This window comes from Triticum dicoccoides, chromosome 7A, assembly GCF_002162155.2.
Source record: "Triticum dicoccoides isolate Atlit2015 ecotype Zavitan chromosome 7A, WEW_v2.0, whole genome shotgun sequence".
NCBI lineage: Eukaryota > Viridiplantae > Streptophyta > Magnoliopsida > Poales > Poaceae > Triticum > Triticum dicoccoides.
The window spans coordinates 110,257,031-110,280,740 of record NC_041392.1 but is presented as its reverse complement, the minus strand read 5'-3'; the positions used below and the strand labels follow the sequence as shown (position 1 = coordinate 110,280,740).

Below are 23,710 nucleotides of genomic sequence, written 5' to 3'. Positions count from 1 at the left end.
AAATCACTACATGTCCTTTTACTATATCAATTTTGATGTCGCATAATGTGGTTGTATTATTTATCGATCTAATAAGTATTTTTAATATTACAACTGAATTTGAATATATTAAGTATATAAAATTACACTAATCTAATATAATACTCCCTCCGTCCCAAAATAAGTGTCTCAACTTTGTAGTAAATTTGAGATACTTATTTCTAGACCGAGAGAGAGAGTATTTTATATATATATCTAATATTATTTTTATAAAGTAAAAATACTACTTTTAAAATTTTAAATGATACAAAACATTTTACTATTAGTTACTCATCTAGTAAGGGCCATTTATTGGTTGGACGGACGTGTGTGTTTCAGGCTATTTCCTTGCTCACTTATTTTTTTTCCACTTTGATACTATTCGGCCATAGGCTTTTGACATTAGATTAATGCAGCGTGAAAATGGGCCAATATATATGTGGCAGGTCCTGTGCGTAGCGTGGTTAGCATTGGAAGTATTTTCTCCGAATAGAAGTCGTACTGGAATTGATTACATGTCTACACAGCACTTTTTCTATAGAGTCCTGTCTCCGCACGTAAAACACGTGAGGAAGACTTTGTAAAAAAAAACTTCAAGCTGTCAATCTCCTTCACGTGATTTTCTTATTTGAACTTTTCCAACCATAGGTACTTGTATGTGACAGGTTCATTGTGTGCATAATAGTACATGTACATAATATTTGTATGCAACGTATATCGCTTTAATCTTGGCCGTTTATATTTATAATTAGCGACTCGGATAATTTAATCTGTGTGGACAAACGTAATGGCTCGTTTGTCTCTTGTTTTAATTAGATAATAGATGCTTGCAGATTCCATCTTAGTCCAATGCACGTGCACTATTATTATTATCCACACTATTCGGTCGTGCAAGTGAAAGGCGATAATGATGATTATATGATGAACTTATTGAGATGAGGAAAACTGGTATGAACTCGACCTCTCTTGTTTTTGTAAATATGATTAGTTCATCGTTCCTGATTCAGCCTATTATGAAAGAAACATATTTTCAATTACAACTAGAGATTGTAGTTGCTTATGCCATGCTTAATTAGCTAGGAGTTTATAATGGTTTACCTTGCGTGCCAACATGCTATTAAAATGGTTGTGATGTGGTATCATAGGGTGGTATCCTTTTTTGAATGATTCGAGTGGCTTGACTTGGCACATGTTCACGCATGTAGTTGAAACAAAATCAACATAGCCTCTACGATATTTATGTTCATGGTGCATTATATCCTACTCATGCTTGCATTCGGTGTTGATTAATTTTAATGCATGTTCATGACTGTTGTCGCTCTCTAGCTGGTCGCTTCCCAGTCTTTTTCTAGCCTTCACTTGTACTAAGCGGGAATACTGCTTGTGCATCCAATTCCATAAACCCCAAAGTTATTCCATATGAGTCCACCATACCTACCTATACACGGTACCTACCTGCCGTTCCAAGTAAATTTATATGTGCAAAACTCTAAACCTTCAAATAAACATTTTGTTTTGTATGCTCGAATAGCTCATGTATCAACTAGGGTTGTCTATATCTTCCATGCTAAGCGGGTTATTCTCAAGAGGAGTGGACTCCACTCTTCACTCACGAGAAAATGGCTGGTCACCGGGATGCCCAGTCCCATGCTTTATGCAAATCAAATCAAAATAACTGCAAACAAAACTCCCCAGGGACTCTTGTTAGTTGGAGGCACTCGTTGTTTCGAGCAAGCCATGGATTGATGCTTGTTGGTGGAGGGGGAGTATAAACTTTACCATTCTGTTTGGGAGCCGCCTATAATGTGTGTAGCATGGAAGATATCGAGATCTCTCTGTTGTTATGTTGACAATGAAAGTATACCGCTCATAATAGTATTCATATCTATTTCAAAACCGAGCCCTGGCACCTCTACAAATCTTTGCTTCCCTCTGCGAAGGGCCTATCTATTTACTTTTATGTTGAGTCATCATCCTCTTATTAAAAAGCACCAGTTGGAGAGCACCGCTGTCATTTGCATCCATTACTGTTAGTTTACATTGAGTATGACTTGATTGGATTTCTTTTACCATGAATTACAATGTCTAATCAGTCCTTGATCTTTAAAGGTGCTCTGCATTTATGTTTTGCGGTCTCAGAAAGGGCTAGCGAGATACCATCTTGTTATATCATATTATGATTGTTTTGAGAAAGTGTTGTCATCCGAGATTTATTATTATTGCTCGCTAGTTGATTATGACATTGATATGAGTAAACATGAGACCTAAATGTTATTGCGAATGTGGTTAGTTCATAATCTTTGCTGAAACTTGAATGCTGGCTTTACATATTTACAACAACAAGAGCAAACAGAGTTTGTAAAAGTTTTTATTTATCACTTTCAGTTTATCAACTGAATTGCTTGAGGACAAGCAAAGGTTTAAACTTGGGGGAGTTGATACGTCTTCGTCGTTCTACTTTTCCAAACACTTTTTCCCTTGTTTTGGACTCTAACTTGCATGATTTGAATGGAACTAACACGGACTGATGTTGTTTCAGTAGAATTGCCATGGTGTTATTTTTGTGCAGAAATAAAAGTTATCGGAATGACCTGAAAATCAACGGAGATTATTTTTGGAATATATAAAAAAATATTGGAAGAAGAATCCACGTCAGGGGGCCCACACCCTGTCCACGAGGGTGGGGGTGCCCCTACCCCCCTGGGCGCGCCCCGCTGCCTCGTGGGCCTCCTGACGCTCCACCAACCTCAACTCCAACTCCATATATTCATATTCGGGGAGAGAAAAAATCAGAGAGAAGGATTCATCGCGTTTTACGATACGGAGCCGCCGCCAAGCCCTAAACTCTCTCGAGAGGGCTGATCTGGAGTCCGTTCGGGGCTCTGGAGAGGGGAATCTGTCGCCATCGTCGTCATCAACCTTCCTCCGTCACCAATTCCATGATGCTCACCGCCGTGCGTGAGTAATTCCATCGTAGGCTTGCTAGACGGTGATGGGTTGGATGAGATTTCTCATGTAATCGAGTTAGTTTTGTTAGGGTTTGATCCCTAGTATCCACTATGTTCTAAGATTGATGTTGTTTGCTATGCTTAATGCTTGTCACTAGGGCCCGAGTGCCATGATTTCAGATCTGAACCTATTATGTTTTCATGAATATATGTGAGTTCTTGATCCTATCTTGCAAGTCTATAGTCACCTGCTATGTGTTATGATCCGGCAACCCCGAAGTGACAATAATCGGGACCACTCCCGGTGATGACCGTAGTTTGAGGAGTTCATATATTCACCATGTGTTAATGCTTTGGTCCGGTACTCTATTAAAAGGAGGCCTTAATATCCCTTAGTTTCCAATAGGACCCCGCTACCACGGGAGGGTGGGACAAAAGATGTCATGCAAGTTCTTTTCCATAAGAATGTATGACTATATTTGGAATACATGCCTACATTACATTGATGAATTGGAGCTAGTTCTATGTGACCCTATGTTATAACTGTTGCATGAATAATCGCATCTGACATAATTCTCCATCATCGATCCAATGTCTACGAGCTTTTCATATATTGTTCTTCGCTTATTTACTTTTCTGTTGCTACTGTTACAATCACTATAAAACTAAAACTGCTACCGTTACTTTTACCATCGTTACCACTACTATCATATTACTTTGCTACTAAATACTTTGCTGTAGATATTAAGTTTCCAGGTGCGGTTGAATTGACAACTCAGCTGCTAATACTTGAGAATATTCTTTGGCTCCCCTTGTGTCGAATCAATAAATTTGGGTTGAATACTCTACCCTCGAAAACTGTTGCGATCCCCTATACTTGTGGGTTATCAATCTACCTCATGTAGGGACTGCGGAGGTTGTGGCGATCACAACATGATACATCTGGTGGATCAGACGAAAAGTCACACACAAGGAGAGGACACGCCCAACAACGAATTGTAAGTTATCTATTCTGTCCCTATGCACAAACTTCACCAAAACAACTCAGACTAATAACACAAGAGAAGTAGTTAAATGGATAAAACCAAATTCATGTCAAGTTAAATTAAATGTAGATGCCTTGTTTCATTTTGAAGAGGGAGAAGGGGCGACGGGCACGATTATCCATGACAAGATAGGCAATTTCCTTGCATGTGCATGTTTTTATGTTCCACACTTGTCATCGGCCACGATGATGGAAGCAGTGTCAATGAAAAAAGGCCTTGAACTGGCGGCATCTTTGGGCTATCACCAAGTTGTTGCTGCAGTTTAGAGGTGGTTGAAGCTTGCAAAGGAGGACAAACATGGTGGAATGAAGAAGTTGTAGTTTATGTGAACTGTATTAATCTGGTGACGGAAATAGGAATAGTTCAGTACTCGCACTGTCTCCGGGAGGCCAATGGTGTCACACATGAGATATCAAAACATAGTTATGAAAATCATTTATCTTGTAATTGGGTAGATGACCACCCTTCTTTTCTGACTGAATATCTCATGAACGATGTAAGTGTGCTTATTTGATTAATAAAGTAAGCCAAGATGTCATTCCCTAAAAAACAGTCTGTGCTTCAAAGTTCATCAACACAACCCAAGTTCATACATAGCTAAACATAGAACAAACTACAAATTAAACCTAGGGGAGGTGTCACACCCTGGATTTTTTTTTCAAATCCGATATGTCTAAAATTTCACAGTGAACTATTTTTTTCCAACAAAACCCTTGATTGATCTCTTGTTAGCTAACATTGCCTAAGATTTGGTTGATGATTGACTATTTGCTTTGTTTGATCAACCAAAGGGTCAAAAGCCCTAAGCCAACATTTGAAACCCTAATTTGATGTTTGGAGAAAAAAATGAACCCTAAAGAATTTAGGGAATAATTTTGAATCCCAAAATAGGGTGACAAATTAAATTATTTATTTGGGTGTGACAGTATTCTTAATAAGTCCCAGATAATAATTAAGCCTTGGATAAATCCCTAAAATGGATGAAATGTATTGATGTTGGAATCAAATCAAAAATCAAAAGGGAAATTATGTAAAGAGGCTTTGCATTTATTTCAGCAGGAATATATGTCACCATAAGTCCTAAAATGTCTGATCTTTTGTCAATCTTTCAAAATGGATTCAGAGCATATTTGGCTTTAAAACCAAACTAAAATTCAAAAGTGAACTGAAAACAGAAGAAAAAAAATATAAGGTGGAAGAATGTTTTTGTTGGAAAGGGGCAAAGGAAATGTTCACCAGATTAGGAATATTTCATTCAAAATTTAGAGCTAGTTTAGTTTTGGAATAAAATTCAAATTCTAAATAGTTTAAAATTTACAGAGATGATAGGAAAAAAAGAAAAAGAAAGGCCCAGGCGAGCCAGGCCATGACCCAACTAGCCAGCCGCAACCTAGCATGGTCGTGCGCCCTCTCCCTCCCTCTCTCTCACTGACGCGCCGGCCCACCAGTCAGCTTCTTCTTCCTGCAACCGCCGCTGACCACGTGCACGACCTTGCCAGTTCATTCTTCCGTCGATAGAGGGAAGAATCTTATATCCGATGAATCATGGATGTTTAGACGAATGTCCTATTGTTGTGTATTTCTTGAAATTACTTTGAATGTCAAATTCTACTGTATGCTAAATATTTCCACTAAATAAAGATGATTATAAGTCTTCCACATCTTTTAGTATCTATCAGGAAGGAGAGGTTGGCAACTTGATGAGATGGACCACCCTTGGTTCAGTTTTTCTAAAATAACTACTTGGTGAAGCTATAAAACTAATGATACAGGTATATGATAAAATAACAAGTTGCTTTTATGGTAAAAAGAATAGTTGGAACAAATTTGAATTACCTATGAAAACCCCCGTCATTGATGTAAAGAATCAAGCATATCTTTGCATGTCACACCCGAAAAAGGGGAAATTTACAGTGACATGGGATAGGCTTGGCTCTTAAAAAAAGAAGGGGGAGAGAGAAAATTATCTTCATAAACAATAACTAGGGGTGACTTATTCTCCTGAAAGATGGGTGAATTATCGCTTAGAGTTCACATCTTTTAAACGATAGATAGTAAGGTGTAGAAGTCTTCATGCTGGTCTAACTAACGTGAAGATATGGTAGTGCTAAGTGGGAGTAATCATACGATGCAGATTCCGAAATTCCGTGATGGACTCATTCATTTCTATTATTCGCATCTCATAATAAAGATGATCTCCTTCTTACAAGCTGTGGTATTTGCTCACGGACGAGCAACCTTTAAGCTTGGGGAGGAGTTGATGAGTCCAAATTACGTGATAAATTTGGTGGTTTTTTAGTGCCTACGTATCAGGCTTTGTGAAATTTTATGGCACTCGCGCACCTCTTTCTGTCGTTATTCCTCAGGAAACGCTTTTGAAGCAAATAAATGCATATGAAAGGAATCCCAAGAAATTATGGCAAAATCATGTTATTTAATGCGATAATCATCTACCATAACAGAATAAAGCAAGGGTACCAGAGGACAGGCGCCGGCGGCGTCTCCAAAGCAAAAGACGACCAACAATACGAGTGTGCCCGCTCGTATGGGCGATCGTATGAGGCGCCTGGGGAACCGCCTCATCGACTATTTCCACCCCATGAAATCGGATCGGAGATCAGACGGGCAAAGACACATAAATTCGTCCAGAAGAAGGAACCCTAGCCTCTGGAGCGATCCGGAGGGGGAATTGGCAAGGAGGAGATTATCGTCTTCACCACCAAGCACAAGGGGGGCTACAATGTCATCTTCACCCTCATCATCATCATCATCCCCATTGTCATCATCATCATCATCCACACCCATCTCATTGTAACCTCGGGAACCCTAGTGAATCAACTTGTGTGTTACGTGTTTAATCCGTTCATGTTTACCATCATGGGCCTTATGATGTTTGTTATCTCCATGTGTGAGTAGTTCCCTCAGTTCTCGGGGATATAGTTGAACCCTAGTGTGTAATAGATCATTTGATACTATCAGGATTTAATATCCTCTTTGCATGTTTATGTAATAATCTTCTTGATGTTGGATGAAGTCGACTGGTTGGTTGCGGAAGTAGGTGTGTGACATGCCCTATCTCCTTTCGTCCTAGACAGTTGCAGCAGGGGGTAAAACAGAGACCAATTATAGGTTGTATCCACGGGGACCTTTTTCCCCTTAATCACTGTTTGGTAACCTGAGTGGGGAAGAACGATGGTGGCGTATGTGATACAGGACTGTAGTGTGTATGCATGTATCTGTACTGGCTCTGCCCACAAATAAAAATATGCAAAGTGGCCTAGGAATCCAACGTAGCATTGTGTTTATGCACCGCTATAGATGCACGCTAGTGGGGAATCGATACTCCCTGGCAACACTTTAATCCTATTGGTTTCGAAACTCTTGTTCACAATCCTTGTCACTCAATTTAATTTCAGCAATTTACTTTCATGCTCACTACACCATTTCCATCACATTACTACTACTTTGGATCACTCCAACTTACATGCACAATATTTAAACCATTTAAGAGCCAAAAGATTGATTCTTGTGATTCATATGGGATCGATACTTTTACTTTGAAAAGGCTACAACTAAATCATGTGCACTTGCAGGACCTTAATAGGACATCAGATACTATTAGACAAGCCGTTGCCCAAGATAGATCGGGCTCTATCACCTTGGAAATTTTGTCAAAGTTACCACCAGGAACGGGTGAAGTTCCTATACTGGAGTTGGTAATTGTTACATCATGGTATGTGTGATGGCAACGACGCAAAATTGTAAACGAAGAATTGATACAAACCCCGGGTAGAACAACTCTTGCTATTAGGGTGTTAGCTACAAACTATGTTAGAGCTGCATCTCCTAAAGTATCTGAACGTGAAATAATCAGATCTGGAAAAAAAGAAGGCCTAGTAGGGGAGCTACAAATTAATAGGGGATTGTTGCACGTGATGATCATAGTCATTTTATTGCAGCTGCAAAATGGGTATTACCATACATGAGTAGTGTTGATTCAGCGGAGATCTTGGCCATCAAGCATGGTCTTTATTGGGCAGCAAGGATCGGATGCAATGTTACTCATATTGAGTCCGATTTTTTTTAAATGGAGACAAAAGATTTGCCATTAAATAAGAGAGAATAGAGTTTGTTACAATTCACCCACGACACCACATGAATTATTACTCTCGCAATATGAAAGACCCTAAAAATTTTTTGCACCGGCGGTGACCCAAAGGTTGGCTTCGGTCGAGATGGTGTTAAGCAAGATAGTCGGTGGAGCACTTTTAAACCTAAACACTCTTGCATTTCGCTCATTCCAAATTATCCACGTCACAAGCATGGTGAGGGAGGCTTTGGCTTGGCGGTTTGGCGTGCCGGCGTCACAAGTGCTTGTCCACCAAGCGTCGACGGAGTCCAACAAGCGCCACGAAGAGGTGTCCAACTCGAAGATGTGAAATTTTTCAGTGACCAAGGCCCACAGCCTTAGAGTGTAGCGGCACTTGAAGAATAGGTGTGACCCGCTTTCTTGCACCCTCTTGCAAAGTGGACACAAACCACAATTTGGCCACCCTCTCTTGGCTAATCTGTCTGCGGTCCAAATTCTATCTTGAAGTGCCAACCAAGCAAAAAACTTGACTTTGGGGGGACCCCAAACCTTCCAAACCATTTGGTCCATGGGTGAGAACACCATCCCTATGAATTGCGCCTTATACGCCGAGGCCGCCGAGTAGTGCCCACTAGTCGTGTGTTTCCACAAAATGTCGTCCTCGGCGAGCGCATCAATATGCACCTCATCCAAGAGCATCCAAAGGGTGAAAAATTGTGTGATGAACTCAACGGAAATAACGGTTGGAGGCTTAATCTTGAGCATCCACGTGTTGTGCTTGATGGCCTCGCGCACTTTCCACTTCTTTAGCGAGGAGACTTCGAATATTAGTGGCGCAATGTTTTTTGGCTTGCGCCTAAGAAGCCAAGGTGATTCCCAAAAAGGTGTCTTCGCACCATTGCCCACGGTGATAGTGGTAGAAGCATAGAAAAAGTTGAGGTCCTCCTCATTGCACGGGTTGCCCATCCCCACCCACAACTTGGTGGGCTCCTTCCATCCATACCAAGACCACCGCAGCCGCAGAGCACGCGCGAACTTTTCCATGTTGAGTACCCCAAGCCCCCCATACTCAAGTGGCCTACAGACAGTTTCCCAATTCACCTTGCATTTCGCCCCCGTCGTCTTGTCCGAGCCGGGCCATAGGAAAGCTCTCTCGAGCTGGTTGACTTTGAAGAGGATACTTGGTGGGATGATCAACGGTGTGATGAAATAGATCACTTGGGAAGTGAGAACAGACTTGACAAGGGCCGTGCGTCCAATGGTGATGATGTTTTGGCCCTCATACGTTGTCAACTTGGATGCAACCTTGTCCACGAGAAATTGAAAATCCACCAACCTTAGTTTCCAAACAGAGAGAGGGAGCCCCAAGTACATCAAGGGGAAAGAAGCCCTAGTTGCCGGCAGAATTTGAGTGATATGATCCAAGTCAAGATTATTGCAAGGAATGGGCACCATCCAACTCTTAGTTTTGTGGTGGAGACTATGCAAAAACAAGAAGATTATTACGGCGAGGAGGTTGCAACGATCGCATAATGCAATCAGTTGGTTTGTGATATTGCAAAGGTCTTGTTCTCTCATTGCTTTCGTGAAACAAACTTGGTAGCTGATCGCTCAGTTAGCCTCTCCTATAGTATTGGATCTTCTGATTTTTGGGTAAGTTTTATCCCTGATTTTATTTCTCAACTTTTTGTAAATGACATGTCTATCATTTGAGAAATAAAGTCTTATTGATGTACAAAAAAGAACAATATGGGCCGACCCAGACGAAGGGGGGTTTAAAACAAAACAAAAAATGGATTATCCCCCGTACAACGGGAGAAGAGGCCGTCGTTAAGTGCCAATTTTTAAGGGATCTGGTGGTTTTTAATTTTACAGACAGACTGCCTAATTCTAATTAGTCTCTTTCTTCCACCTAGATAAAGATCTCACGTGGCGTATGTTGCAGACGACCGAGTAGGGTTATGATCCTTATGATATACTGAGACACGTATTACTATGCAGAAAAAGGAGCAGGGCACCCAGAAGTCGTATGCAGCTGCGTCGGCTCTAGGCAGGCCGCATACTGCCATCCACTCTTGTTCTTGGCAAATCACATCACAGGTATAGGGAGAAGAACAATTGAAATAATTTTAATTTATATCGCCAACTCAACACTCAAGGATGCGAAAGGCACCCATCAATCGATTATAGAGCATGCATGAATCATTTTTATTATTATGCTTCTAACATAGCTGCATCGTAAAGGCAGCCAAGCTTTGTGGGCGCAAGCAGGAGGCCACGGAATGATCCGGCTGGCTGTAGCTGTATGACGTGAAACACGTACGCAGGAAACGTTGGAGGAGCCAACACAAATACTGTAATCAGAGAGGCTCGTTGTCCAGCCAACGCTGAGCCATGGCAAAACATTGTTTAGGCTGGTGTCGTATTGCTGTATGGCCACCACCCTGCGACCGCACCATAATAAAGAAATCACTATACAATCCCAGTATACATGTAAAGTGAGAGAGCGCCACAGTTTGAGAGCTTGGTATGTCAAAATTCAAAAAACACATTTGAAAGTTTTTCAAAAACTACTCCCTTCATCCCACAAATTTATACTAAATCAGCGACACTTTTGAGACGGATGGAGTATTTGTTACATGTGTATATATTCATATTTTCTATGTGACTACAACTTTTTATTAGATAATACGTTGAATTTTAAGCTACATAATCCCGCAAAAAAAAAGAATTTTAAGCTACATAAAAAAGGTGGCTCAAAATAGGTAAAGCCATGTTCGGTTAATCCCCTTGCCACAGGGATTGAAGGGGATTGGGGAGATTTGAGGGGGATTTTGACTTGCAAGGGATTTAATCCCTTCAGTCCCTTTCAAACCTCTTCAAACCCTGCCTAACCGCATAAGCCCTAAAGAGAAAACCCTTTCCGATCCACATATTTGTGCATTTTTTTGTGCACCACACCAAAAATGTACGCACATTCTATACACCCATATGTAGATGCACAAAATTATTTAGACATTTTTTAGGTCTCAAAGTAATATTTTCGTCCCCCCCCTCCGTCCTCCATGTAGGCTAAGGTTTGTATTATGGACAGAAAGAAGAATGTACAGCAAAGAAGATAATATACCTTTACCGTGGCGAATGTAATATTGTTGGCATATGCAACCGTGAATCTGCATAGGAAAATAACAGGTTCTCTTGATTAGATAACACTACATATATAAGATTGAATTTTGGAACCATGATATACATTTGAAAACTTTTTTCACGGAGCTCATGTCACAATTTCTTTGACTAAATTTATATGCAACATAACTACTATTTTTGTGAAGTCCTATGGGCACAAAAGTCATTCTAAAACCCTGTACATCTCATTGTGAGACATAATAAAAAGTTTATACTTGGTCTTAGAAAATAAGAAAAGAGAGTAGATGACTAAGTTTGAAGGATAAGAATATGATGACTTAACCCTCCACTCTGACCATCCACATGCCATGCTCTCCAGTCATCAACAATGGAGAAGTTCAAGGATCTGATCCACTCATATGTTCCCAAAAATGGTACCCCAGGGTCATGGTCTCCGCTGCACCCATAGAGGTCACCATTTTAAGACGTGGAAGAAGATTCAACCAGTATGTATATTAAAAAAATCTTCTAGCAAAATAGAAAGGGCCACTTGTATCTGCAAATCAGAATTTGTCCTTTGATATTTTCACCTGAACACAAGCACACGGTAACCCCTGGTGCTGAGATTAAGGTGGTACGGTATGCTGCTTGGGAGGTCTCCCGTATAGGGCAATCCTGTGATGCATCTTACCCACTCGCCAATTGTTCCCTATATGCCATACTTGTGCCATTAAATTCAGAACCTCGTTCAGACCAATCCATGGTACAATTTTAATTTCAGAGTGTATATTTTGCGGAAGAGGTTGGTATAAGAGTATGATTGTAAAAGGATTCATCTGGTTACCTGCTTTATCCGAAGAGCATCTCTAGTCACGTTTTCATTCGCCCAAATGTTAGCTAGGTAGTAACGGTACGACTGCATGTTGGAAAGAGATGTCAGATTATGGAAACAGAGAGATGAAGTACTACAGTATCATATTCAGTAAAATCTTCTATAGGAATTTACACTTCATGTATAAGTATTAGTAATAACTTACAAAACAATTAATAGTAGGATGAGGAGATGGAACATTTTGTTGAATGTGTTCTTCTGACAGAAACCTATTTCTTTCAGCAGCAGCATTCACAGGGTTTGGTGCAGTGCGTACACATTTGTCATCCAAGATATGATCGTGGTCGACTTCCGAAAGGAGCTGCAACACAAGGGACCAGTGTGCTTGAATAATTAAATATAGATAAATATCTAATGTATGGCAGCAAGTATTAGTTATTTCAGAGAAAAAAAGCAATATGTCAGTATGTGAATCATACCTTTTCAATAGTATTTAGAATCCCAGCACATATGTTATTCAGCGGGTTTATATAGTCTCCTTTACAGTTCTCAATTGCAGCCTTTTAAAAACAAAACCGATACATGATCAATGATTGTAGAACTGCACTTTGCAAAAGGGTACGAACGCGGAATTTGATACCTCATATAGTTGTCCCGGTATGATTCCAAAGCCATGAGCATATGGTATTCTGGAATTGGAATCAGTATACCTGGAGCCTGTAATAGGGTTGCCAACTAAATAGCCCTATAAACAATTGAATGAAAAATAGGGAACCGTTATGATTTTTTCATGTTGCTTGCGCACCTTCTCTCGTCCCCATTAATTTATTAAAAAAACTTTAGTTTGAAGGCTAGGAAATTACTTGCCTTGAGATTAATCACAGGTTGCTTCCTTTGCTCAATTCCTGCAGTAAAGTGAAACAAAATGAAGATATCATTATGAGTTGGTTAGTAAGATATGTGGTTATTTCAGTCATAAGCAACTTGAAACATGAACTGGCATGTGACCAGGCTAAAATGCGAAGACCATAGTGATCTATGTGACTGAGTAGAGAAAATAGGAAAACTGCAACATTTAACTTTTGATTCCTCTTAACAACCTGCAAGGATGGCTTTATACACCTTTGGTTTATTTTTGCAAAGGTCCAAAATAAATATCGAAGAGGTTATCACAGATTGCTTCTCCTATCCTTATTTATTTCTAGGATGTGCAGGTATTATATACTCCCTCCATCCTGAATTACTTGTCTTAGATTTTTCTAGATAGGGATACATTAATTTGGGACAGAGGTAATGCTAGTTACCTTCTGAGATATATTGCGCGATAAGCGGAATGATCTTCCCAGCATATGAACTTCCTCCAATGTAAAATGCATTTGAACGATAGCGTGGGTGCTCGTCGAACCACTAGGTTAGTATGCACAAGATGGTCAGAAACTACATGAAATTCTGCCAATTCAAACTTAACTAGGAGATAAGTTGTGCCTCTTTTCACCTTGTTCAGAAATGTCACAACTTGCAAGGAAGATGACATGTCCCCAACATCATAGCCTTTTGGATCACGAGCATATGAGAAACCAGAACCGACAGGAGAATCCAAGAAGATGATACTTGCCATCTGACATTGTTAACAAAGACGGAATAATTAAACTTTTGTGTTCGTTGCAATCAATAGCGATAAGTAGTTCCCATGTGGTTTATAAGAGATTTGTTTTGGCTTTTGCAGGTTCAAGTTAAGCCCGCTCTCGTAAACATTGGTGTGTTTTGCCAATTTCTGTAATGAAAATACTAGGAGAAAAGAGACATCTCCAGTGTTACTTTTTTTATGGAGAACATGCAGGAGAAGTAAGAGTTTCTGGTGCTACGAAGGCTTAAATGCTACCATGATATGGGTATCTGGGCCGTTGGATTCTTATATTTAACGACATCCGTGAGTTGTTGGATCTGCTAGACCTATGCGCGAATTTTGGACTCCTTGTGGTTTTTTTTTGCAAATATTGTAGAGTTATTGAGAGCCACCAAATCCGAGAATCCGACGGCCGAGAAGCTTGTATCATGGTAGCACCTAAAGCTTGGTAGCACCGGATATTTTCCCCTACATGTACATCTATTCAAGAGAGGTCAAAAGGATCAGACCATCGGAAGGACGGTCTAGGAACATAGTACATCTCTGGTGCTATGACTTGTCACTGAAAATCTCACCTTCGACCATGAATGCGGATTATAGACCAACTGCGGCAAATGACCATCATAAGGTGCCAGCACAAAATTTATAGGGCCTGTAAAAAAACATGGCGGATGGTAAAAAAATAACATCTCATCTAAATCACTTGACATCGATCTACTGGTGTATCAGAGTAGGCATCTACTCCCTCTGTTCCAAATTACTCGTCGTAGAAATGGATGTATCTAGAACTAAAATACATCTAGATATATCCAAACTTGTGACAAGTAATTCGAAACGGAGGGAATAGTAGCGTTTTCTTGATGAAATCACGGTAACTGCAAAGTTAGCATCTAGTCTAGGAGAATTGGATCACCAGCTTCATCTCAAAATGACGGCCAACTGCGAGCACCGGCCATGGCGAAACTTGTAAAGAATGTCGCTGCAAACTTTCAAGACCTTTTTTTTAGAACAAAGGCTCAAGAAAAGCCCGACTTTGAATTAAAATGCCATCGACCGGCCAGGATTGACTTCGAGCGACTAACCAACTTCGAAGGCGAAGCCGCTGAAGCCCGAGCAGCGGGGCCCGCCGGTGAGCCACAGCAGCACGGGGACCGTGCCGGGGCTCCTCTCTGACTCCACGAAGTAGTAGAAGAGCTTCGTCCCGGTCTTCTCCTCCACGTCCACGTACCTGCAACGCAGTGCGCGCGTACATGCATGGCGGATCCCCCATTAGTCCCAACAGTACCAGGCGGCAACGAAGCTTTGGCTGTGAGGCTCTTACCCGGTCTCGAGGTAGAAGGGCAGAGGGCCATGGAATCCTGGCAGGTGGGTGACCGCCGCCGACGCCGACGCCGACGCCGAGGGCGAGAGCGGCAGAAGGAGCAGGCCGAGAAGGAGATGCGGCACCATGAGAAGCTCCAGCTGCATTCTACTTTCCCTCTACTTCTCCGTCTGCCTCTACAGTCTGCATTCTACTCTGCTCTTTGCAAACTCTGCTGCTCGCGGGACAGGATCCGGTTACATGCATCAGGCCATCAAAGCCCGACCGTTTCGGCAGGCCCGCCGTACCGCAGCCTTGTGCACGTACAGGGTCCAAGATGGCTCAGCCTCACCGGTCACCAGACTTCTCGTTCGCGTGTTTCTCTTCTTTGGATTTGGAGGAGCATTGGAATCGGCCGGCTGGTTTTCGTCGGCGCGTCGGTTGCCCGGCACGCTGTTGGATCGCTCCTGCTCCTGGCCTCCAGCAGAGCTTTAGTCAGGCGACGTCCAAAAACAGAGTTTTCATATTATTATTTCAAGTTTTGTTAAAACATATCTAAATGTGCCGTAAGTATTGCACATCTAAATCTTATGTCATATGTGAAGATTCGTGTGGATATTTTTTTTTCTTTTCCTTTTTGAGAAGTAATTCGGTACAACCCTCCTCCCCCCCTCCCCCCCTCGAAAAATAAACGTAGAAGGGGTAGTATTGTCCATACTAAATTTCATATTTGTGTACCCGCCGTCCGTCGTAGGGCCGGCCGCCCGTGTACGTCCCGCCCCGTACACCCGCGTCGTACGCATACCGTGGCATTCGGTAGTTCGATCAGGAAAAGAAAAAAAAACACCCTATCCCCGCCTACGAAACCCTAGCGGCATCAACGCCGCCGTGGTCCACCGCCGTCACGACGTCGGGCGGCGTCCGTAGTCACCCACGTGCCATGTCGCCGGTGTTGCATGAAACCGACACCCCATCCCCACCTAGGAAACCCTAGCGGCATCAACGCCGCCGTGGTCCACCGCCGTCACGACGTCGACCCCGATGTGCCCGTCTAGTCGCGAGCACGGGCGGCGTCCGTAGTCACCCACGCGCCGTGTCGCCGGTGAAACGCCCAGCGCTCCCACGTCAACGTTCTGTCCTGGTACGCGCCCTCCAGGACGTGGGTGGCAGCAGCGCATCGGCGTCGACCCCAGGCGAGGACCCCTCAACGGCGGAGAGTAGGTTCTCTGGCTCTTTTTTTCTTTTTGATTTGTCCATTGCATTTTTTATGCAAAATGATTCCCTACTTGGCTAAATAAGAGAGTAGTGACCTCTTAATGATTTTATACATTCAAATTTGTATGCATGACACATAGTCATTTCATTGTTGATGAATTTACTGTATTCGCGATGATGTTATGGAATGTTGGCATTGATCTCACACCTTATTTGTATGTGTATAGATGGAGCAAGAAACCGGATACGCCAGTGATGATTTCGGTAGCGATAATGGATCCTCGTCATTGAATGCGAACCAACCTCCCGGTGACAACTATATGAGTCAGGATGAATCGTACAGTGGTAATGTAAGTGCCTTGAATGTTGACCAAAACATATTGAATACAAACTAGTTCTTTGACATTACATGTCTTCTAAATTTGTACAGCTACATGGCAATGATGACGATGAGGAATATGATATAGATGAACAATTTTATGCAGATAGTGCAGCCAGGTACGTTGAAAAAATTGTAGGGCAATGATTGACATTAAAAACGTATTACCACTTATTTTATTTTAAATGTGCACAGATAAATGCTAATGGTGACAATAAGCGTAATAATATAGATGATGACAATGCCAAGAGCGAGGTCCATGCATCTCGTAGTAGGAGTGCTAGCCAAGTAAGTTTTTACATTATTTATGGTAAGTAACAATACAAGAACAGATTGACATGCAAGGTTATATGTCATATTTTGCAGGGAGGTGTTGGTGGTCCTAGTGGAAACGATGAGCACAGTGATGATGGTCAGTTTGACCTTGACATGGGCTATGATGAATATCAGCAAGAGTCACTTGATAGGCATTGGGAAGTGATGGCAAAACATTTAGGTCATTAGATGAGGTGTGCACGTTCTACAACAAGCACGCGAGAGAACGTGGGTTCAGCATCAGGAAGGACTCGATAAACCATTCAAAGGATCGCGCAAGGACTGTGCGCTTGAGGAGGTATCCTGTTCCGCCACAGGAAAACGACAGGCCAAGTTCTGTACCATGGAAGGCCGGACCCGCAGGCTTAGACCGGAGAGTCGATTCTTCTGCGAAGCCCATTTGACAATTAAGCTTGATAAAAAGCTTAATCTTTGGTATGTCAGAGGTTTCTTCGATGATCACAGCCACATTCTTGCACGACCGGACGAAGTCCCTTTCCTCCGAATCATAATCAGATCAAAGCATTTGAGAGAGCAGAGATCTTAGCTATGCAGGAGTTGGGATAAGAAAACATCTTATTTTTGACAACATCGTTAGCTGGTATGGCTCGTATGCAAAGTCACCGTTTCAGAGGACAAAGCTGTACGACATGTGCTACTGGGAGAAGATGAAATTGCTTGCACAGGGTGATGCTGATATTGCCAGAGGAATCATGTTGACCAGAAAGGATAGAGATCCAGATTTCTTCTTTAAGCACACAGTTGACGCTGAAGGCAGGCTCCAAAACCTGTTCTGGTGTGATTCGCAGTCACGCCGGGATTATCTTGACTACGGTGATGATGTCGTCTTCGACAACACATGTATGGAATGCCGTTCATCCCTTTTGTGGGTTTGAACAACCATCGTTGCACTATGGTATTCGCATGCGCCATTGTTTCAGACGAGACCGATGCTACATATGTTTGGTTGCTTAACACGTTCTTGAAAGCTCAATGTCAGAAGAGGCCCAAATATGTAATTACAGATGGAGATGCGGCGATGATAAGGGCTATCAGGAAGCTGCTTTCTGACGTGTGGCATCGTCTATGTTCATGGCATATTGAAAAGAATATGCAGAAACACCTCAACCACAAGTCATTGAAGGAGTTCAGGGCATTATTGTACTATGCCACTACACATAAAGTTTTTAAGGAGAGATGGACCTTGTATGTGCGCAAATGGCAGACGGAGAGAACGAAAACATGGCTCCATAGGATGTATAGGAAGAGGACGCTTTGGGCTGCATCATATTTATCTGGTGGGTTTTTTCTTGGTATGCGTAGTAATCAGAGGAGTGAGAGTTTGAACTCTAGCCTGCACCTCCATCTTGACTATGGTATGACGATCGTTAACATGATTGTACACTATGAGAATTGTATCGTTCGCCTCCGTGAGAATGAAGCTTATGATGACTACACGGCCTCACAGACTGTCCCAGTAACAATGACTGAGTGTGAGACCATTGAGTCGTATGCTGCCAAAGCATTCACGCAGGCAAACTTTTATATGTTGCAACAAGATATGAAGAAGGTACATGAGCTTGAGGTAATTGATAGACTGACAGGGACCGATAGTCAGAGATTTGTGGTTGCGTGGAAGAATAACAGGGATCACAGATTTAATGTGGATTATACGCCAGGTAACTCGGCAGAAACTATAAAGTGCAGTTGCCGAAGTACGGCTCGCAAAGGGCTTTCTTGCAAGCATATTCTTCATGTTTTGAATGCACTGAACTTACCTGTGATACCCAGGTGTTGTGTCCTGCGAAGGTTCTCAAAAAAAGCAAGAGCTGGACTGCCCGTGAAGCGCACTAGCGATCTGTTTGTGTGGGGTTGGTCGAGTACTGAGGACAGAGCTAGATATAGTGAGTTGACTATCAAATCTGCAGAAGCATCTCATCTCGCATGCAGTAATCCATTCTTATTCGACAAGTTGATGGCAGCTCTGGATGATATTATAGCGAATAAGGACGTTTAGGGGAATGAAGATGATAGTCAGCGAAGCTTCATGAACGATAATCCATTTGAGCCTAACCGAGATCATATTCTGGTTCGTGATCCAGTAAAGGTTTCCACCAAGGGCGCACCTAAGCAGAACAGTAGAGGTCGCGGTAAGGGTGGCCCAGATGTGACAAAAAATGAGAGACCTAAAGCATTTGACGAGAAATCTGGACGGAAATGTAGCTTATGCAGCCTCCCAGGTCATAACAAGAGCACATGCAGTAAAAATGAAGAGTATGTCTATTGTTTGTTTATGTTAGTTTTGTTGTTTCATTTACTATACATTGATTCTCATATTTTGTAATTTATTCTATGCAGCAACTGGGCTTGAAGACAGAAGTGAGCACGGTGCATCTGTTTTACTTCATCTATTTATATGTAACTGTACATCTTTTTGCTTTGTTTATGTTAGTTTCGTTTATTCATTTACCGTACATTGATTCTCGCAATTTTTAATTTATTCTATGCAGCAACTGGGCTTGAAGACTCAAGTGAAGACGATGGAAATGTTTTACCTCTTCCATTTATATGAAAGACATTTGTTAAATTTATATTTGTGTTGAGTATTTTATATGTGTGAAATCAAGATTATTGGCTACGAACCGTTGTTATATGAGACTTGATATTTTCTGTCGACTATAATAAAATTACTGCGGTGACAATTGTTATGTTGAGACATCATTATTGTTGATATAAATGCTTGATTGAGTCACTTAGATGGATGTGCAATAACTAGGACAGATCTAGATGTGCTCTATTTTTATTTCTCATTTAAACACTTTTGATTCTCTTCAAATTTAAATGTCTAGCATATCAAGCAAGTATGCATGTAGTTTATAACAAGCCATGTGAACAGAAGCATTTAACCGGCGACATTTACAAATCACATTTTGTTCATGTTCTGATCCAACATGATAAACCAATTCTCGTCTACTATTTGTTTAGTTGTCATTCGACGCTCCTGAATTTCAAGCATACATGCCTCTATCTCTTTCTGACATTGTCTACTCTCTAGCATATCATCCTATCTCACTCTCTTTTCTTAGTTCTCCTTCATCTCTAACTTTTCTTGCTTTCTCTTCTCGGTGTACTCGTTTCTTGTCATCATCAACTCATTGATATTGTTTCATCGCCTATATCTCTCCTTCTCCCTTGAGTTTCTCCTTTCCTCTATTCCTCCCACTGGGTTGACCCGTGCTAGACGTCAGAGTGAGACTTATAGACACGTTTCTCTTTCCTCTCCATCACCATCGTCCATCTCCGGAGAGGAATTTTTACCCCTCCCAACTTTTTGGAATGTTGTCATCATTCCTTGATTATGACATTGTATTGCAGAAAATAACCTACTACAAGATGCTCATGTCCAAGCTCCGGGCGAAAATCATCACAGAGATGCGTGTTGCAGAGGAGGCACACCGCGCTGCTCAAATTGTGGCGGAGCAAGAGGAGGTACCGGAGGAGGCCCCAGAGGACATGGAGGAGGCGGAGATGAAGTTCCAACACGCCCAAGCCACCGAGGCGGCAACGCAGTTTGAGGCGAAGCGAGCGGCCATCCTTGACTAGATCCAATCCATTAGAGGTGGTTGCGAACCGTCGCCGTATCCACCTCGCCGACATGAGGCGGGAGTGGCTCTTCACGAACCTCGACGACGAGGAAGAGGAGTTGGAGTTTCGCCCCGCCAATGACCACGAGGCCAGTCCGTCCGTCCTGGAGGGTCATCTACACCTCCGATGACGACGAATAGATTAGGATAGTTTGCTTGTTTTTAGCTTGTTTGTTCATGTAACATGTACAGTAGTACGTATGGTGAAATGATCGTTGCGTTGCCAGTATGAATTTAAGCGTTCACAAATACGGATTGTGATTAAAATAACAAACAAATGACGGACAAACCGGCATCGTCTGCGGACGCATCCCACACACGTTTAGGGGTCGGATTTGCCTAATCCGATTGCAAGCTAGAAAGCATCACCACGAGTTTACTAGTACTATTTGTAGTAAAACGTATGGTTATGTGTAATGCACTCCACCGGAGTTCTGCTTTGTACTCCCTCCGGTCCTTTTTACTCTGCATATTAGGTTTGTCTGAAGTCAATCTCGTCCAACTTTGACCAAGTTTATATAAAAAATTATAGACATTCACATAACAACACCAATATCATTAGATTCATCTTGGAATATATTTTCATATTATATTTATTAAATATTATAGATGCTAATAATTTTTAATAAAAATTTGGTCAAACTTAACAAAGTTTGACTTTCGGCAAAACCAATGTGCAGAGTAAAAAGGACGGGAGAGAGTATAAGCACTAACAAAGGCGGAGAGAGAAGACATTCCACTGCATCGACAGAGGCAGCGGCGGCTGGTCCCTGATGGAGTGGGGCGACGAGTGGCTCGCGCCGGACAAGCTGCAGCACGTCCTCGCCTGCCTCCTCATCGCCCTCGCCGCCGCCGCGCTCGCCGGACGGAGCTCCCGCCCCTTCCTCCGCCGCCGCGCGCTGGCCCTCGGCTGCGCCGCCTCGCTCGCCGTCGGCGCCGCCAAGGAGGCCGCCGACGAGACCCGCCTCTTCGGGTCCTCCGGCGCCTCGCTCAGGGACGCCGCGGCCGACCTCCTCGGCGTCGCCCTCGCCGCGGGCCTCTTCTCCCTCGCCCGCCGCCTCCGCCGTCAACGGCGCCGGGAGAAGGCCGACGATACGGACGGCAGCATCTCCATGGTCTGAGTAAGTCTGAGTACTGTCAAATGGGTCACTGGGCCTAATTCTTTTGCCGGCCCGTTTTCACCGGCCCGCGTGGCGAGGCCTTTCTCGCGCGCGTGACCTTTCCACCGTCGCTCCGATCTCTCCTCCTCCTGCGCTTTAGGGAGACGCCGCCGCGCCGCCGACCACCCGCCATGGCGCTCCTCGCCGCCGTCCGCCGCCTTCCTCGGGCCCTCCGGCTCCTAAAGCCTCACCACCTCCGCACCACCTCTTCCTCCGCCTTCTTCGGCGACTCCGAGGGCTCCGCGCCCGCCTGGGAGCCGCGGTCCCCCGTCCGCTCCCCGCCGGACGACCAGTTCGCGGCGTGGGTCACGCGGCTCCGCCCGGGCTTCACCGCGTGCGACCTGGCCGACGCCATCAACTCCGAGCAGGACCCGGACCTCGCGCTCGCTCTTCCGCTGGGCGGGGCTCCGCCCGGGCTTCCGCCACGCGCCGGCCTCCTACATCGCCGCCCTCAACGCCGCCTCCTCCGGCAAGCGCCCCGTCGCTGCGGAGAACCTCATCCACGACGTGCTCGCGGGGGCCTGTCCCCCCGACCTCCAGCTCTTCAACGCCTGCCTCCGCTTCTGCTGCGACCGCCGCAGCCTCTTCCCCGTCGCCTTCGACATGTTCAACAAGATGCGCGCCCTCCCGGCCAACGCCGGCTGCCGCCCCAACGTCGAGACCTTCACGCTGCTCCTCAGCACCGTGGTCCGCCGCGTCCGCCGCCCGCCGGCGTCGCTGGTCTACCTCCACGCCGTCAGGTCCCTCTCCCGCCAGATGAAGGCCACGGGCGTCGTCCCGGACACCTACCTGCTCAACCTCATCATCAAGGCGTACGGGCGGTGCCTCGAGGTGGACGACGCCCTCAAGGTGTTCCGCGAAATGCCCCTCTACGGCTGCGACCCCAACGAGTTCACCTACGGCTACATCGTCAAGGCCATGTTCCAGAAGGGCAGGACCGACAACGGGTTGCTGTATCTCAAGACGATGAGGGACAAGGGGTTCGTGCCCAGCGGCGGCGTGTACATGTCCGCGGTGGCCGCGCTGGCGCTGGAATGGAGGTTCGAGGAATCGAGAGAGGTGCTTTTGGATATGCTGGATAGCAAGAGGAAGCCGGACATGATCACTTACAGGACGCTGCTCGAGGAGCTGTGCCGAGCTACGCGGACAGAGGACGCGTTCCAGTTGCTGGAGGAGCTGAAAGAGAGGAAGCGAGGCGCGTTGGACCAGAGGATGTACTCGGAATTGCTCGATGGGCTGCACTGGATTTCTCAGCCACAGCAGAATAGCTTTCCTCGCCGTGACAGGGGCTCTGCCTCTGATGATAGGGGATCTGATGACTGAAATACTTGGATGAAAATTGCATGTTTTCGTGCCATCCAATGGCAAAATCAGTCATAGAAAGTCAAATTCATGAATTAAGCAGGAGGGCCACCTTCACTGGGATTATCTGGTTGACTCAACTTTGCACAACTACTGCTTCTGGCATGATCGATGACATGCCCACAGGGCAGAGAAGATGCACAATATGTCTTGACAAGAGATGTGGTGGGATCAGAAAAATTGCTTGTTGCTGGCGGCAATGATTGCTGGGGTGCTCTTGTCAAATGCAATTTCCAAAGTCAATCATGGTGGCACATTCAGAAATGGTTATTCCAGGTATCATGTATTGAACACAACAAACTGTAGTAACGTTGATACAATTAAAATTCCTTTTGCTCGTAAAGTCCAGTTATAGAATAACTAGTGCTTGCGCCTGTGAGAAATTGCTCTATATTTTCTCTACTTGGTGTTGATAGCACAACCAGTATTGATTGTATTGTAGAACCTCGTTCATGGTTGTGCAGTTAAGATGTTTATCTGTGAGAATAGTGTTTTTTTTTCTGAAATGATCTGGTCAGACACGTTTTAAATTCCTTTTGCTTGTAAACTTCAGTTTGTAGAATAACTAGTGCTTGCGCCTGTGAGAAATTGCTCTCTATTTTCTCTACTTGGTGTTGATAGCACAATCAGTATTGATTGTATTGTAGA

At 43.7% G+C, this 23,710-nt stretch overlaps 2 protein-coding genes and 1 pseudogene across 3 annotated transcripts; 2 read left to right on the top strand and 1 right to left on the bottom strand.

Moving 5' to 3' along the window:
* Window positions 1–10,205: 10,205 nt before the first annotated feature.
* Window positions 10,206–15,206, bottom strand: LOC119330906 (serine carboxypeptidase-like 2). 2 transcript variants are annotated; one of them, XM_037604041.1, is made up of 14 exons: window positions 15,009–15,206; window positions 14,770–14,915; window positions 14,263–14,339; window positions 13,556–13,678; window positions 13,365–13,467; window positions 12,928–12,965; window positions 12,701–12,805; window positions 12,540–12,620; window positions 12,266–12,421; window positions 12,073–12,144; window positions 11,819–11,937; window positions 11,572–11,685; window positions 11,230–11,275; window positions 10,206–10,546 (listed from the first exon to the last, which is right to left on the bottom strand). In XM_037604041.1, the coding sequence occupies exons 1-14, from the start codon at window positions 15,152–15,154 to the stop codon at window positions 10,463–10,465; spliced, it is 1,410 nt and encodes a 469-aa protein (XP_037459938.1). In that variant the 5' UTR covers window positions 15,155–15,206; the 3' UTR covers window positions 10,206–10,462. The 2 variants fall into 2 exon arrangements, with proteins under 2 accessions (XP_037459938.1, XP_037459939.1); XM_037604042.1 differs by lacking the exon at window positions 14,263–14,339 and having other exon boundaries at window positions 15,009–15,170.
* A 6,034-nt stretch (window positions 15,207–21,240) lies between these two features.
* On the top strand, window positions 21,241–21,681 carry LOC119331971. Its single transcript, XM_037605149.1, has one exon. The coding sequence runs from the start codon at window positions 21,314–21,316 to the stop codon at window positions 21,659–21,661; it is 348 nt and encodes a 115-aa protein (XP_037461046.1). The 5' UTR covers window positions 21,241–21,313; the 3' UTR covers window positions 21,662–21,681.
* An 8-nt stretch (window positions 21,682–21,689) lies between these two features.
* LOC119331970 lies at window positions 21,690–23,391 on the top strand (annotated as a pseudogene).
* The last annotated feature ends 319 nt before the right edge of the window (window positions 23,392–23,710 follow it).